Source organism: Syngnathus acus, chromosome 10 (genome assembly GCF_901709675.1).
Source record: "Syngnathus acus chromosome 10, fSynAcu1.2, whole genome shotgun sequence".
NCBI lineage: Eukaryota > Metazoa > Chordata > Actinopteri > Syngnathiformes > Syngnathidae > Syngnathus > Syngnathus acus.
In genome coordinates this window covers 11,748,023-11,765,838 of record NC_051095.1, presented here as the reverse complement: position 1 = coordinate 11,765,838, position 17,816 = coordinate 11,748,023, and the positions used below count along the sequence as shown (strand labels likewise).

Sequence of the window (17,816 nt, the reverse complement as noted above, 5' to 3'; positions counted from 1 at the left end):
TATGTTTTTCGTTTCAACACAAGACACATGCACCATTACGGAAATGGGATTCATTATTTTTTATTGTAGGGTTTTTAAATCTGTAACTGGGTCCTAGATGGGCCTTTGTAATGAGTATGGCGTAGTAACCCACGGATGTAGTGGGTTTTTACAATTTATTTACAAAACCCAAATCCATACGATACATCACACTGACGGAGCAGGGCCACTTTTTAATGGCCCTCACCTAAGACAATTCTAAAATAATATTAGTCAAAACCATATTTTAATCATCAAATAAAAAGTCCGTAGGTGTGAATGATTGCTTTTCTACACGTTCCCTCCGATTGGCTGGCAATCAGTTCTGTGATAGTTTGTTGCCCCCAGCAAAATGAGATACAGTATTTCGTGATAACACGTTAGCGCCCTCTTGTGGTTGTAAATGGAACAAGCCGTTTCAAGCTACATTTAACAGATGAGTTTCGTGATAATGAGCTATTGAAACAAGCCTAGCTTAACGGCAAGTCACAATACTAGAATTATGGGGAAAATAGCTCAAAGGGTTCAGGCCAATCAAAATGGGTTATTTTACAAACAATACTAATAAAATTAAAGTCAAAGTCTGCTTTATTGTCAATTTCTTCACATGTCAAGACATAAAGATCAAAATTACGTTTCCTACTATCCCACAATGACAAGACATTACACATTCAAGTAAACAATACAAAAAGTAAAAATGAGAAGGCACAGACAATGAATAAATAAGAGCAATGAATAAATAAGAGCAACTTGGTGGAAATGGTGCGATTGCGCATACAGCAGACAGTCAGTATAATAGCGCAAAAGTACAGGAGGAGTAGTGCAAGTGGAGTAGTGCAAGGCAGCCATCGTGGCCCAAAAGGCCAGGACGTCATGTAGGTGAGGGTGGAGGGGGGAAGAGATAATAGTTCAATACCAAAATGAATACCCAGGTATGTAAGTGTAAGAATCAGTGGTGTGTGCAGTGCATGAATGTGGGTGGGTGTGAAGATGCTGCCATGTGTCAAGCAAAGACAACTGGAACACAAGACGAACTGAAGACAAACCCAAAAGTGTTACCTGTTGTGAGGAGAGAGCAAAGAGAAAGAATGAGCACAGCACAAACAATTTAACACCACAGGTGCCATCACTCAGGTGGCCCCACCTCTGCCTCCCGTGGGAAACCTCCCACAACAGGCAGGGGAGGGCTGTGACACAATTGAAATAACGGCACATCGAGGGTCAAAGGTTCAGCAGACGAGATAAATTTCATAGTTTTGTACAATTTAACAACATTTCTTTGTTCTTGAAGGCTAGATCTTTTCTACACATCTCAGTGAATCATTTTGACCCAATAGATTGGCTTGGAAATTGGATTCGGGTCTGAAGAGCTGAAGATGTCACAACTCGTCCCCAATCGTGTCCATATTGTCATAGTTTCTGTCCGTGTGTCTGTGTGCTCGCCCCTCCCCTCCTGTGTGCCCATGATCAGTGTGATCATTCTCACCTACCTCTTGTTACCTGTCACGTATTTAAATCCCGTCTGCGTGTCACAACCTTGTTGGATTGTTTCTTGTCTCTTGTCGTTCCTGTGTTTCTCTTTTTGCCTTGGTCGTTTTCTGTTTGCCATCCCGGTCGGTCGGTCCGTTATGTCAAGTCAAAAAGTCAAAGTCTGCTTTGTTAGTTTGCCGGTTCTGTTGGCCTTGTTCCCTTCATCCTCGCGTCCAACTATCTTTTCCCCCATATAAACCCTAGTCCAAGCTGCATTTGGTTACCCTGCTCCTTTCCGATCCTGACGGAAGATGATTGCTATTTTGACAATTTTGTAAGTATTGAACTTGGGATAAATTGAATGTGAATGTTTGGACACAGGGATTAAAATCCTGGTCAGGAGGGTGAGCCCATGCATGGAAAATGTGTGGATTGTGTCAGGAACGGCATCTGGTGTAAAACCAATGTTAAACATCATGCTTGTGACTTGTGGCAACAGCTGACAAGGGAAAGTTGCTTCTTATTCTTAGAAATTGGCTTTTTCCTCGAAGGGGTCGCCACAGTGAAACACCCGCTTTATTCCAGATGATTCGGATGAGAAGTGTTTGGCACAGTTTTTATGCCAGATGCCCTTCCTGACGCAACCCTCTGCATTTACCTGGGATTGGGACCGGCACACGGGAGACAGTGACATGTGACCCCTATGGCTGCATATGGTTCCCTGACCGGGAATCGAACCCAGACTGCGGGCGGTGAAAGCTGCTGAGCCATTTCTTGGTAGCTTTAATTCATCAGTATGGGTAGCTTTTAACCTCTTGGTGGATCAAACCTTTAAAGCCTCAACACAATGCGCTGGGTAAAAATAACCCTGCATTGGCTTGGCCCTTTACGGACCCAGCATTGGGTTAGCTATTTCATTCGTTGGAAGTGTACAGTATATGATTCTGGCAATCTGAAATTATTTATTGTTAGTATTGAAAAAAAAAGTGAACTGTGCAGCCTTATATAATGAAATATTTTAATCTCAGACCTAAAGGCAGACAACAGGATACATCTTCCCCGCCAGGCATGTGTAATGGGATTCATGTGAATTCATGCTTCATGCCTTTTTTAAGGATTATGCTGAAACATTGTTTTTGCTTGCCCATGAATGTTTGGGAATGCATATCTTTTGAAGAAAAAAACTCTTTGAAAGTTACAAAATAAAATATTTTGACTTAAATAACCGCATTGTGTGGCTTGATTTGAGTTTGATGCTCTAACATTCATGAAATCCCAATGTGTTTGTCGACAGTGGTGCTTTATAAGTGGATCGTGTGAGATGAAAAAGTCCATGTAACTTTATCTTCAGGCTTTTCAGATATAAAGATGTCTTTATCAGAGCAAGCACGCTCTCTAGTCTACAGTTTCTTGGGGCACAACAAACTGTAGAAGGCTATTAAAGACGTCAAAGACAGCGGCTACTTTCCCATGCCCACTTCCACTTGCGTTAGAAGTTAGGGCTAGGGTTAGTTTTTTGCCACCTCTGGTTACTTCCGATTTTTTTTTTTTTTTTTTAAATCAACTCAAAGAATCGTTTAACGTTGCGCAAATTGTCATAATTTGTATTTACTACTATTAAAAACCACTTCCGTTTAAAGCAATATTTTTTTCCCCTACAATTTTGCAGTTGTAAGAATCTCTTGTGGACACATGAAGGCGCCATTGCGCGTTTCATATGAAGATCAAGAATCTTTTGAAATGTTTTTAAACCACATACTCACGTCGCCTCTTGATCTGAGGGATCTCATCAGATGAGGGTGGGGGGAGTGAGCGGAGGGGGCTCCGTGGGCCTGTCCGGACGCACGGCGCGCCACACACGCGCGCACTTATAATGAAAGGCGCTCACGCGTCATCTGCATTGGGGAGCGTGAACACAAGTGCAGTCTTTATCTCTATGCATAGAAAAAGCCAACCCCGTGTTGGTCACATGTGCATGAGTGATGAAGCTCGGTCTCATCCTTCCATTACGCACCGGCCCCTCTAAGCAGTACCCCGTTGGTGCCGCGGACTGGAGGACCTTCGCTGAGTTGTACACGAGGACCACGCGGACCCCTCTGATAGAATCGACGACTTTGTCTGCCAATTTATTTCACTGAATGGCGTCAAATTCGCACTATTGCTGCTGGGGCAACACCGCACAAGTCGGAGCGTGCTTTTGCATTCGGACCAGGAAGTTCCAGACTCCCTCCGGTTAAGTCTTCACTCTTTTTTTCTTTTGTTGTTGCAACACTTCACCATGATCGCCGTGCCCTGAGGGGAGATGGATTTAGAGGGAGGGGAGCTGAACGACTCCACTTGTTTGTCCCGGAATGAGAGCGGCACGGGATTGAGCGCCTCGGCCGGACTGTCCACTGCGCTGGCCAGCGTGCTGATCTTTACCATCGTGGTCGACATCCTGGGCAACGTGCTCGTCATCTTGTCCGTGTACAGGAATAAAAAACTTAGGAATGCAGGTGAGATATTTGAAACAAACCTTAAATGATGAGTTCATGCAAAAATGAAATAATCGATTCACAGTACGTGTCTGAATTCCGAATATTGCATTCTCGTTTTGCAGTATTGTTTTATACATGTATGTTTTATTTGTATTGGTTAATTTGCACGAGTGTAAAAAAATGCCAGCCAGTTCCGCCACCAATATCAAAGTCAAAATCAAAGTCTGCTTTATTATTATGCATATACATGCATTGCATAATCCATACACACTCCACGCACTCGGGCGTCAGCTCTCCTGCTGTGAGGATAAGCGCTAGAGAAATTGAAGGGATTGAAATTTATTTCCAAACTCTAGAAGTCCGGTGGGATGCATTATAGCTTAACGTAGGCTTCCTCGACTTTATAATTCTACATTTATCACTGAAATTTGGAGCATATAAAGTCAGATGCATTATGATTATTTAAACAAAACTGAATTCCAGAATTCCAAAAAATGCTGGGTTAAAAACAATCCAACTTCGGTTAAAAATTGGACCGACCCAGGAAGTTGGGTCGGTTTGACTAACAAATTGGGTTGTTTTTATTTTTTTTTTTAAACAAGCCAGAATTGGGTTGTGTCAATTTGACCAACAACTTGGGTTATTTATTTATTTATTTATTAGCAAAACGGCCCAAAATTGAGTCACACTGACCCAACTGGGTCGATCCAATTTTTAACCCAGCAATTTTAAAGGTGTGTAAACTCAAACGCCTGTGGGAAACGGAAGCACGTCATTGAGACTGCGATTGCGAGATTACAATTATTTCTCTAACCACTGAACAAATTCACACGATGTGTAGACTGTCCAACAAGAGGGAATAAAACTCTGGACCACTTGTATGCCAAATTCCAATGTGTGGAAAATTTAAATAATTGCAAAAGAATATGGCGGCATGGTACACTGGTTAGCACATCCGCCTCACAGTTTGGAGGGTGCAGGTTCGATTCCACCTCAAGCCCTCCAAAGTGGAGTTTGAATGTTCTCCCCATGGTTGCGTGGGTTTTCTCCGGATCCTCCGGTTTCGTCCCGCATCCCAAAAACATGCTTGGTAGGCCGATTGACCACTCCAAATTGTCCCAAGGTGTGATTGCGAGTGCGGATGGTTGTTCTGCTCCGTGTGCCCTGCAATTGGCTGGCAGCCAGTTCAGGGTGTCCCCCGCCTACTGCTCAATGACAGCTGGGCTAGGCTCCAGCGCGCCCGCGACCCCCGTGGGGGCAATTGTTACAAATAATGGATGGATGGATAGAAAATAGTATTTGTTTCTTAATTCGTTTTTATGTGTGTATGTTTTATATTCTTATGTACAGCGCTTTGATACACTGTTTTGTTGAAGTGCTCTATAAATTAAATTGAGTTAAATTCACAAGCATGCACTATCCCAGATTATTATCATAGGCTGATGTCTGCTGGGATACATAAAAAATTCATATAAAGATAAATTGTTGCAATACAATTGCGACGATGTCCCAGCTCAAGGAATTGGCTTGGGGGCACTGGAGGTTGGATTACCAATGTGGACTAAAATGTACTCTAAATACTCGTGCTATACAACTCGCTTGCACCTAAATCCTCTCTTAAAAAGTTTATAATCTGACTTAGAAGTCACAGCCAATCTTGCGCTTGACAAGCTGTTATCTAAAGTGAGTCCCTCTCGGTGTGACGGAGTTTCTGCAGCCTTGCCTGACTTCTGTCACATTTCCCCATAAATAATAACAGCCTCTTCCCTTCATTTGGCTTTATCCTTGGTCCACCATCCCTGATAAATCACATCCTTCCCTGTATGAGGAAGGATGAACCTGTAGTTGCTCACAAGCGGCCAAGGTGAGAGACTGTTGCATCGCTTCACACGACATCATATTAGGCTGTCATACACTAGAGGGGTCCCAGGAGCAGTGGGAAGGTGAGCAAGATGTTTAATACACTCAATTTAATGCCAGTTTTCTTACTTCTGAGAAAACGTAGTCCCACAAATGACCCCTTTGGGTCTCTTTCAGGATATTAGTTAAGTTAAAGTTAAAGTCCCAATGATCGTCACACACACATCCGGGTGTGGTGAAATTTGTCCTCTGCATTTAACCCATCCCCGTGTGATTTTAATCCATCCCCTGGGGGAGAGGGGAGCAGTGAGCAGCAGCGGTGCCGCGCTCGGGAATCAGTTGGTGATCTAACCCCCCAATTCCAACCCTTAATGCTGAGTGCCAAGCAGGGAGGCAATGGGTCCCATTTTTATAGTCTTTGGTATGACCCGGCCAGGGTTTGAACCCACAACCTTCCAGTCTCAGGGCGGACACTCTACCACTAGGCCACTGAGCTGAGTTGTCAGGTTCTACAAAAAAAAATTAAACAAATAAAAAGAATAAAATAAATAAATAAATAAAATACTACTACTACTACAAATAATAATAATAAACAACAATAAACTCGGTGGTGCACTGGGTAGCACGTCCGCCTCACAGTTAGGAGGGTGCGGGTTCGATTCCACCTCCGGCTCTCCCCGTGTGGAGTTTGCATGTTCTCCCCGGGCCCGCGTGGGTTTTCTCCGGGCACTCCGGTTTCCCCCCACATCCCAAAAACATGCTTGGTAGGCCGATTGGGCACTCTGAATTGTCCCTAGGTGTGAGTGCGAGTGCGAATGGTTGTTTGTCTCTGTGTGCCCTGCGATTGGCTGGCAACCGGTTCAGGGTGTCCCCCGCCTACTGCCCGATGACAGCTGGGTTTGGCTCCAGCACGCCCGCGACCCCCGTGGGGACTAAGCGGTACAGAAAATGGATGGATGGATGGATGGATGAACAATAAACTCTTGCATGGAAAGACTGACAGTATGTGTTCAGCCTGCTATTGATGCTCAAAGTAGAATCACGATGTGAACCAAAGATAAAAATTATTTTCCATTGAAGGGTGTTATAAAACAAACCATTCATCTGAGGCTGTGATTTACTATGCAGAACAGAACGCCTCGTTTACATAGCGCGGAACTATTCAGTTCAGGTCATTTTCAATGTTTCTTTCATGGTGTCACTTTACCCAAATTTTATGTATCTTTGTCATGGGGTTATTAGCTGCTAGAAATTGCTGCATTGGCTACATAGTAAATTAAACTTAAAAAAAAGAGACAATGTAAAAAAAAAGAGGCTTTGTGCAGGAAAAGATCGGTGGTGTTACGAGTTATCCTTGGTGGCAAATGCAAGGGCTTATTCTCTTTCGACCAATCGAAGGAGCTCAGTGATTGGCTTGTGGCCAGTCTAGGGTGTAGTGTGCCTTTGCAATATGCTCCAGCTCAGCGCCACTCATGGGTTGATTTTTTGCATGTGTCTTTAGACCACTCTCACTTTCCATCGCTGCCCTTTTGTGGTCTCACTGCCACTGGTATGAATCTCGCTGGTAAAAATCCCCCGTTGAGAACCCTTGCATGCATGCGGGTGGGCAGCGAGCATGGCATTCATCGCACACGGCCACCAGACACCAAAACAAGTAGAACTGAGTGATAAGAGCAGTCGGACGGTAGTTTAGAGTTCCCGTATTTTGTTGGTGAGAGTCCCCTTGAATAAACAGGTAGATAGAGATGGAGCAATAGATAGATTCCTGTCTTTTCTTTTCTCTTCTCTTCTCTTCTCTTCTCTTCTCTTCTCTTCTCTTCTCTTCTCTTCTCTTCTCTTCTCTTCTCTTCTCTTCTCTTCTCTTCTCTTCTCTCCTCCTTTGCTGAATGTAATTTGTAGCACTGTCGGTGTCTCAACAATCTCTGCTCTGTTCTTGAGAACCTATTTATAGCATTGGCTTTTTCATATGAATGTTTAATTGTACATATTTCAACAAAGGAAAGCAAAGTCGTGGAACAAAGCTGTACAAGTTTTCTTTGGTGTTTAGTTTATCTCCTCTTAAGCGATGACGTTTTTTTTTTTTATACAGCAGTTGCGGTATAATGAAGATTGTTTAGCGCTGTCGCCTTCATAGCAACAGTGGGCTTGGAATCAGGCTTAGATTTTTGGGGGGACAAAGGCATTGGAAGCCAACGGGCACCTCTACAATTTCCATCCACACTCAGTGCAGTGAAAGGTGCTATTTCCTTTTTTCTTTTTTCTTCTTTTCAATATTTGTTTTATTTGGTGAGCTTTATGAGGAATCACAAATCACAGTGTTGGCTTTTCCCTCAAGGGAATGTTGTTTCTCCTTTTTCCACACTATTTGTGGCTGTATGGGGAAGAAAATCTATTCCAAAGAACTTGTTGCCCACCTTTGTTTTTCCAATCCCTCATTCTTTTCATGTCACTATAAACCTGATAAGCATATTTTTTGCTCTGGGATGCTCCACTTCTATAGGCAGCACCTCTTTCTTTAATTTCTATCTTTACAGATGAATGCTAATCTCATTCGCCTCAGTCGCTTTGCTTGACGTCGTAAACATCCATCCAGTTTCTATACTGCTTATCCTTGTTAAGTTTGAGGGGGAGTTGGAGCCTATTGATTGCCAGTCACTCACAAGGTACAATTAAGAGTTTACATGTATATTTTTAGAATGTGGGAGGAAGATGGAATGCCAGGAAAAAAACACAATCACAAGTCAAAACAAGGGCCAAAACGCAAAGAAAACTTTGGCAATGAAACGAATGAAATAAATGTTTTGGATTTGAATGTTTGTCACATGCGCTTCACGTGACAGCATTAAGAAACAGATATTGGAGCACATCATGGAATCAAATGACCGACCTGTCATGCTTCTTTCAAATGTTGTTTTGTACAGGCACGGCGGATTATTTGCGGTAAATCTCTAACAGAGTTCAAATGTCAGCGCGATTGACAACACTGTTCTCTTGTAACATTTGGGAAGCATTGCATGCCCGAGTCCAAGTCTAATACAATGTCCATCCATCCGTCCGTCCATTTTCTTGTCATTTTCATTTAATGTAAACATGTTGATCAAAACTCCTTCAAGCGCTCAATGATTTGCTACAAAGCATTGTGAGACATTTCTAAAAAGGACTCCCAACAATTCTGAAGCAGTTTGGTACACTGACACATCTGAGTAAAATTATGTCCCAATAGGTCTCCTATTAGACCTAAATGATTTAATATAAAAAAATAAAAAATAAAGCTCCCAGTCTCGCACGTCTTGAAACAAACACCAGCAGTATATTAATCTGTTGTAAAAAGATGTTACGCATAAATGTTTTAGTCTTGCAGGTTGAGCTTGGGCTAAAAATAAATGAAAATGAAATGTGACTTGCAGTCTTAACATTTCTTACATTTGAAGCACTGAGCAGTAAGTACGAGTGAGTGAAATAAAAAGTCCTACATCACAGCCTTTTTATTTTGAACATTTTACTTTACAACAATAAGATGTCGATTTGAATTTGAACAATTATTCAGTTTTAATTTGTATCGTAAAGATCCTCAGGCATTCTCAGGTGCCTAAATGTAAAAGTGACTGTTGAGAGGGGGCAACGTGGCACTGCGACACTGCCAACAGGGTGTTAACTTTACAACATCCCAGTGGGGTTAAACTAACTAAAAATACACTCACAAAAGTGCTCAGAGAGGAGCAGAGGGAACAGATGGTGGAAAGAATGACTTGCACTTGAACCTCCACATCAGGCGCGGGGCTTCATGTAAATTTGGTGGGGGGGCTTTTTTAAGGCGTGTCATGCCTATGCTGTTGTCATGAATTGAATATCCAAACCGGGGGTGTCCCTGAAGGCTTGCGGAGTGGGAGGTTAATTGAGTCATAGACTCAAACCAGGCCAGACATTGACAAATTGACAGGACAGCTCCTGGGGGGATTTCACTTAAAACGCCATATTAAACAAGTCATAATCTCCAGGCAGCTAGATAAAAGATGACATTTTATTTATTTATAATATGGTACGCCTTGAGGAAGATCGAATAATTGGATTAAATCACACCAGAAAAGATAATGACAATCGCATTACGCGGTATTACCAGCTCAGTGGCCTAGTAGTAGTAGTAGTAGAGTGTCCGCCCTGAGACTGGAAGGTTGTGGGTTCAAACCCCCGGCCGGGTCATACCAAAGACTATAAAAATGGGACCCATTACCTCCCTGCTTGGCACTCAGCATTAAGGGTTGGATTTGGGGGGTTAGATCACCAACTGATTCCCGAGCGCGGCACCGCTGCTGCTCACTGCTCCCCTCTCCCCCAGGGGATGGATTAAAATCACACGGGGATGGGTTAAATGCAGAGGACAAATTTCACCACACCCAGGTGTGTGTGTGACGATCATTGGGACTTTAATCTTTATTCGCTGTCCATCCACATACTAAGTACTTGGGTGGATGGGAATAAGCGACATAACGCACTATGGGAATAACTTGACTCTAAAGAAGCTCAAATTGCAATTGTAGTATTTGCGTGAGTTGGAAGCACGCCCACATTCCATCACTGCCATTCATTAATCTGTGAAACATAACGTCTAGCTTCTATAAAATAAGGAGTTGGATTGGAAATCTTTTTTTTTTTAATCTAAAATTGTGAACTTCAGTCACATTTTCCAACTACATAATGTGAATAGAAGGTTTCTGTAGCCATTAGACAACTAATATTAACCATGATTTAAACAATATAAAAAAAGGGAAATAGTCTCTCAGTTCTGCTCAGTGAAATGGGTGAGATCTTCACTAGTTTGAACTCTGTAGTTTTGCGCGCTTAGGTTTGAGGTGAGACCGTGGGCCGAATATAAAATCGAAGAATCATGTGCAGCCGTGCAAGTTGTCTTGTATGTTTATCCTTCCACATTGGTGTCAATTGTGGCTTTGTTTTTTGTTGCGTCTGTCTTTTGGCTATGTGGAACAGATGACACCATGTGTCGTAAAAATATGCCTATGAGTCACGTTATACGTCTGAAAGTGCTGCGGCCCTTTTGTTCGCTGCAGACAAATATATCACCCAGGTGTATGGCTCACTGTTCTTTTTTCCCAACATATAGTATATTAGGAAATATTGTTTGTGACAGATAATCGAGCTCATGTAGTGGATGAGAATCATGCAGTGGCTCAAACCAGGATACAGAATGGCAAAATACAATAATAGGAGCACATTCAACACCTTTGGATGGAGAAGGGCTACCCAACCTACTCAAGACAATCTAAGAAGCTAATGGTACAATCTAAGAAGCAATCTAAGAAGCTAATAGTACACCGACAGTAAATGAGCCTATTCCTCTCATACTAACTTTTTGAGCTTATTCTTGATTGGTGAGTTTCTTCCATTGGCAAAGAAAGAAAGAAAGAAAGAAAGAAAGAAAGAAAGAAAGAAAGAAAGAAAGAAAGAAAGAAAGAAAGAAAGAAAGAAAGAAAGAAAGAAAGAAAGAAAGAAAGAAAGAAAGATTATGGTGTCATCTTTGGTGACTAGTTAGCTGAATTCAAAGATTGGGGCGACTCATTTATGGGAAAGTTCACCTCAATTAAAAATTTGAGAATGAATGGCTTGAAATGACAAAGATCAGCTTCCCCTGTTGCCATACTTTAACGTTGAACATTGCAGTATTATACTTTCCCAGTTCCTAGTATTTACTTTGCTTCAACGGTCTGTTTTCTTTCTGCTGCCCGCGGCTAAGCAATGACATAATTCCAACATCTTACTGCACTATATAAAAAACAGACAAGGCAACACAGTGATCAAGTGGTTAGCAATTACTCTCTTTTACAGTTCTAAGGTTCTGGGTTCATTTATAGGGATTTCTAATGGTACTCTATTTGTTTTATATACAGTATGGAAAGATGACATAAACAGTATCTGATTATTGTATGGTTGTAATGGCGCTTCCCTCTCCCATGGAGATCAACAGTAAAAGGGAAGAAGGAACGGAAACTGTTGTTTACAAATTGAATCACGACACATAAAGTCTTTTCAAGAACAGTCATGAAATTGTGTAGAAATAAACTGCTGCTATCCTCCCAGCTGTGTTTTAGTACTTACCGCATCCTCTTGACAATAAAAGGGACAGACGGCCTGAGTTCAGGCTGTAGCCAGGGCCGCCCGGACAGTGCAGACGCTAACGTTGTGCTGCAGCATGTCAGCCAGAATTTTAAGCTATGCACAATGACAAACGCGCGCAGCAAGTTGAGTGTCACAAACACAAACTGACAGGTTTGCCCAGTGAGCTGACTCAAGAAGGATGAACAAATTTGCTTATTTTTATTTTGACAATGCTGAGCCAAGGCCCGTGCTGTTTTTCTGATGAAACCCTTTTCAGGGTTACTCTGATTAATTGTGCTGCAGTGTTGGTGAATTCTTTGTTTTACATTCACAGTAAATTTCGTTAATTCCAGACCAGCAGAATATGTTAACTTTTGACGAGCTTGACCCGAATTAAACCGCAGACGACCAAGCGCTGCATGCATAGAGCTACAAATGTTCCTTTCTCTTGTTCTGAAAAAGAGCTACTGTGCGTGCAAACTTTTAATGAGTCAGTTCGTAAAGATTCTAGTGCCGAGAACAGAAATATCACTGTCCCTAGTCAGACAACACAGATAAATGAAACATTATGTATCATTAACGACTGTGCATGATATTGATATTGGTTATCAAAATACCTAAAAGTATATGCTGTACTTTTGTACATTTGGTGACCCATCGTTGTTTCCTCACACATGAAAACGCAACTGAGTGAGCTAATGAATTACATACTTAAAAAAAGCAAAAGACAGATTAACAAAGGGTGAGGGAATTATCATAGACTTTGGCAAAACGTGTTTTAATCTAATCAAATGGTATCTACAATTAAACTTGTTTTTAAATTCCTTTTGTCTAACTTCATAATGTTTCATCAACATTTAGATTTGGGACAATTTAATTTATTTAATTTGAGATTCTTTTGCAAACTAGGTGGACGGTGAATATATTAATCAAACAAACAGCCTTTTTTTTTCTTTTTAGGAGTGGGGAAAGGGGCTACGTATGCTTTTTCAAAAGTGCTGTAGATTAAATTGGGACACCACTCTATTAACTGCCTTATTCGAAATGTAATCTGACGCATCTTTACAATTTGATTTCCATTTTATCTTCCTGGCCCAATAACAGCTGCACTGTAACAACATCAGATGTCATTTCTGATGATTCATGCCCTCTGAGATGATCCAGTGTCACGCAACTTCCAGCTTTGACCAGAGGAGGACATAAGAATAACACGCACGACTACAACAATCCATGTTTGTGTGTGTCTGTCTTCCTCCCAAATACAATTTCCTCAGAAATTCATGTGAGAAAAAAAAAAAAAAGGACTAGAATATGAAGGACTGCCATTAATATGCAATTCTGGGACTAACTAGATGTGTGTGCTGCATGTGTTGGTAAATGCACAAGTTCCATTCCTGGTATTGTTTATAATATAATATGGTGTCAAACTCAAGGCCCGTGGGCCAGATACGGCCCGCCACATCATTTTCTGTGGCCCGTAAAGGCAAATTGTGCATTGACTTCATGTGTCAATACTAAAATTGCAAATTGTCTTCACTTTTAAAAAAAAAAAGTCATCTTTTTAAATATTTGAAAAGGTTCCACTAGTCACATTTGGAAACAAATTATTTGTCTTTTTGTTTTGTATCTTATACTGTATATAAAATGAGGCGTTCACAAATTAATTAGGTTGACAGGCATAATGGCCCTCCGAAGGAAACTGTGAAGACGATGCGGCCTGCGACAAAAATGAGTTTGACACGCCCGGTTTATATGATTGCGTACATACGTATAGTATACACACACGCCTGTCATGAATTAGGTACAGCTGCATGAGCAAATAATATCCAATCTGCCCTTACATACTTAATAAAGCTTGTCTCAGCTAATGAGCTGATGACGCACAGAGAACATGTTCACTCCACACAAAAAGGTCGGAGTCGAGGTTCAAATCTGGACCGCAGAACTGTGAAGCAGATGTGCCCATAGGCGGTTCACATTATGGAAAGGACTTCTAGCAACGGTCCCTCTTTAAATGCCAGACACACACTTTTCTTCTCATATTAATTCAGTCCATTTGAAAGTAGAGAAAGAAACACCTTCATCAAGATAAGCTATTTGCAATCCTAATCAAAATCCTGACTTGGTCTTTAAACTGCTATTTTCCCCCTCATTTAACTTTACACGATATGAAGACAACGTCCTCTGAGAATGTGGGTTTTATGACTTAAAAATACCCAATTAGTTTCTTGTGACAAAAATGTGATGTTCACAAAGGTGGGCCCTGAGTTCATCCACAGCTGCCTATGAATATGTTGAGTTAATTGAGCAAAACTTTTTGTGGCATTAAAAATACCAGTTCTTTGTTTTTTGAAGAGAGTTTTTTGTTAAAGCAACCTGTCAAGTCTTGTGTATGTGAAATGTTATTGAATTTCTTAAAGACTCACAATATTTTTTGTTGAATCCAAGACACATTTTCACTTAAGAAACCTTGTGATGGATCAAGTCCAACGTTTTTTTTTAAACCAATGATTTGCTCAAATCAAGCCTGAGAGAGTCTATACTAACCATTTTTTCATCGGATTCATCACCAGGCAATCATGACTGTCCCTGGGCGACCATGTTTCAATGTTTTCAGGAAAAAATGATAAGATAATTCGAGACAGGCTATTGGTCAAAAGCAAAGACACATACAGTATTGAAGAAGCACCAAGTAGCAATGAACGTCTCTGATGTTGCTCTTATGAGAAAGTCAAGGTGGCACTTGTTCACAGGCTTATTCCCCAGGGGATCAGGTCTCTTATTACGCATTTCCTGTCATTTATGGATGTTGTATGAAAGACTTTTGTTGTTGTCCGAATTAAGGAAGCATGCTATGAGTCCACGGTACAATCTTTTGAGCAAAACAAGTCTCAGATAACATAATAGACTCACTTGTATGAGAGCAAGTCAAAGTCAAGATTCCAGACTCACAATTTGAGGGGATCGGGCAGTGTTGTTTGTGATCTTTTTTGATTGATTGATCGATAGAACTTTATTTATCCCGCAGTGGGGACATTTTCTTTTGTGTTCTGTTGTTTAAGCCTCCTCTGTTCCTCTAGGCAACATCTTTGTGGTGAGTCTTTCGGTCGCTGACCTGGTGGTGGCGCTGTACCCCTACCCTCTGGTCCTGATGGCCATCTTCCACGACGACTGGACCATGGGGGACCTGCACTGCCAGGCGAGCGGCTTCATCATGGGCATCAGCGTCATCGGCTCCATCTTCAACATCACGGCTATTGCCATCAACCGCTACTGCTACATCTGCCACAGCCTGCAATATGACCGCGTGTTCAGCCTAAGGAAAACTTGCTGCTACCTGGGCCTGACCTGGGCTTTCACCGCCGTCGCCACGGTGCCCAACTTCTTTGTGGGCTCGCTGCAGTACGATCCTCGCATCTACTCCTGCACTTTCGCTCAGACTGTTAGCTCGCACTACACCGTGTCAGTGGTGGTCATCCACTTCCTGATCCCGCTACTGGTGGTGTCCTACTGTTACTTAAGAATCTGGGTCCGGGTGATTCAAGTGAAGCATCGGGTGAAACCAGAGCAGAGGGCCAAACCAAAACCAAGTGACGTGAGGAACTTCCTGACTATGTTCATGGTGTTTGTGCTGTTTGCAGTTTGCTGGGCGCCGTTGAACCTCATAGGCCTGGCGGTGGCAATAAACCCGGCCAAAGTTGCGCCCATTGTCCCCCAGTGGCTCTTTGTCACCAGCTACTTCATGGCGTACTTCAACAGCTGCCTCAACGCCATCATATACGGACTACTTAACCAAAACTTTCGAAAAGAATACAAGACAATTCTCCTTGCGCTGTGCATCCCACGCTTGCTCCTGGTGGAAACCTCCAGATGTGCCACAGAGGGACTCAAGAGTAAACCCTCAGCTGCTGTAACAAACAATAATGTAGCAGAGATAAATGTCTAGCAGGAATGTTCTCCTGAGGAAAATCGGGAATCCCGTGTTCAACCAGTGCCTTTAGACACGGCATGTACCATTTCCAAATCGTGATGCCATCTGTTTTCTACGGCACGTAGTCCTGTTCACGGCCACGACGGACAAGCAAAAGGCGGACTCTTCCCTGGACTGTTGGTCAGTTATTTGTGATCAAAGCACTGTCAATCCCCTGTATTACCAATGGTGCATATATATTACAATTTGCAGCTCCTTTTGCCAGTCTTCACCCCATCAAAAAAAAAAAGCATCAGCTGTGCTGGTAGATCATCCAAAGACTAGAAAACAATAAGTCAGTTTTTTTTTTCTCCATACATTCCAACACCACAATTCAATTTTACAAATGTGCTACTGACTCACTGCATCTCTTGGCGAGATCCATTATGAGCATATCACTAAATGGAAGAAAAAAATAAAAGTGTGTGCTTTGATCTTTAGATGCAGCATTACTGAGAAATAAAGGTCGCTTCTCATAAATGCAATCCTTTATCTATTCAGTGAGGGATTTAGTCAACACTTGTCTCAGATCCCAAATGTTACACACACATACACACACACACTTAGAATGGCGTGCCCTAGAATATTAAAAGGAAAGTCAACCCCACAATTTTTTCTGCAATATGATGTATGTGACCCCACTAGTCCAAACACGACATTCAGATTTGTATGAGTTAAGCAGCAAAATTCGTCCGTTTTTGTCCATTTCGTCACTAGCCGCCGACTGAATAATGACATAGCAATTGGCACGTCTCAAGCCACAACCAATCACAGCTAAGCTTCAGAAAACTGGTGAGCCGTGATTGGTTGTGACCTGGCAACTGTGATGTCATTTTCAATCAACAATGAGTGGCAAAATTATAGATTCAAGTCAAGTCAAGTTTATTTGTACAGCCCTAAATCACAAGCAGTCTCAAAGGGCTTCACATAGACAAACAATTGACAATTATTCTCAAAGCATCCCCTGATCTTAAGATCCCAATGATGGATAAAATTGGCGGATTTTCAAAGTCAAAGTCAAAGTCAGCTTTATTGTCAATCCCTTCATATGTCAAGACACACAAAGAAACCGAAATTCCGTTTCCTCCATCCCACGGTGACGAGACATTTTGGCATATATATCGGAAATTTATGGGTTGAGTTCCCTTTTAAAAGTTAGAAAGTTACTGAATGTAATACTGCTGTAATATTTCATCCTCGATGCATATAGATGTCAAATACATGCATTTATTACACTGAGAATGTGGACTTCATAAATAATAACTTTCATACTCTTGGACTGCTGTGGCTCTAATCCATTATAAAATGTAATCCCCTTCATGTTCTAATTCAAATGTTGCGTGGCATTTATTTTACCTTAAACAAAGCACACATTCGTGCTTATTTAAAGTCAGGTACATGATATGCATCAGGCAGCCTGTGGTGTGAGTGCGTGATAATGCTTAACTTCCCAACCATCTCATCTGCGGTTCACCTCACTGAAAAGCCCAAAGATGTCTTGAAAGATTGCATCAATGACTCATTTCCATTTTGCAATTACATATTCTCAGTACGTTTTCCCATCAGCTCCATTTTTTTTACCACTAAGCTTGAATGGATGGGGACGTTTATAAATGCCAGCGTGACTCAAACTGTGTTTTGGGTGCAAATGCTGTCACATCGCAGAACAGCAAAATGGCCCAAACCCTTGCTTACAAACTGTAGAGTCAGCGTCTCTGATGTGGAAAAGAAACGTCTAACATGCCAGTGCAAGGTCAGCCACAGATGAGCACCTAAAGGAGCTCCGGGGAGGATGACGGCCTCGGCCGTACCACACCAATGAGTCACAGATTAATGGCAAGGGTCTTCATCCCATCACCCTTTATTCCTCTCATCTGTCTACCTAGACAAATTCCTCCCACTCTCCAATT

The 17,816-nt window shown here is 41.9% G+C and overlaps 1 protein-coding gene across 1 annotated transcript; it reads left to right on the top strand.

The window, feature by feature from the left end:
* The first annotated feature begins 3,323 nt into the window (after positions 1-3,323).
* mtnr1c (melatonin receptor 1C) lies at positions 3,324-16,833 on the top strand. Its single transcript, XM_037262400.1, has 2 exons — positions 3,324-3,983; positions 15,017-16,833. Exons 1-2 carry the CDS (start codon positions 3,791-3,793, stop codon positions 15,880-15,882), a joined length of 1,059 nt encoding a protein of 352 aa, XP_037118295.1. The 5' UTR covers positions 3,324-3,790; the 3' UTR covers positions 15,883-16,833.
* Positions 16,834-17,816: the final 983 nt, after the last annotated feature.

Coding starts and splice junctions, on each gene's coding strand:
- mtnr1c (XM_037262400.1), top strand. CDS start 3,791: ATGGATTTAGAGGGAGGGGAGCTGAACGACTCCACTTGTTTGTCCCGG. Junction 3,984..15,016: donor TAAAAAACTTAGGAATGCAG/GTGAGATATTTG, acceptor CTGTTCCTCTAG/GCAACATCTTTGTGGTGAGT.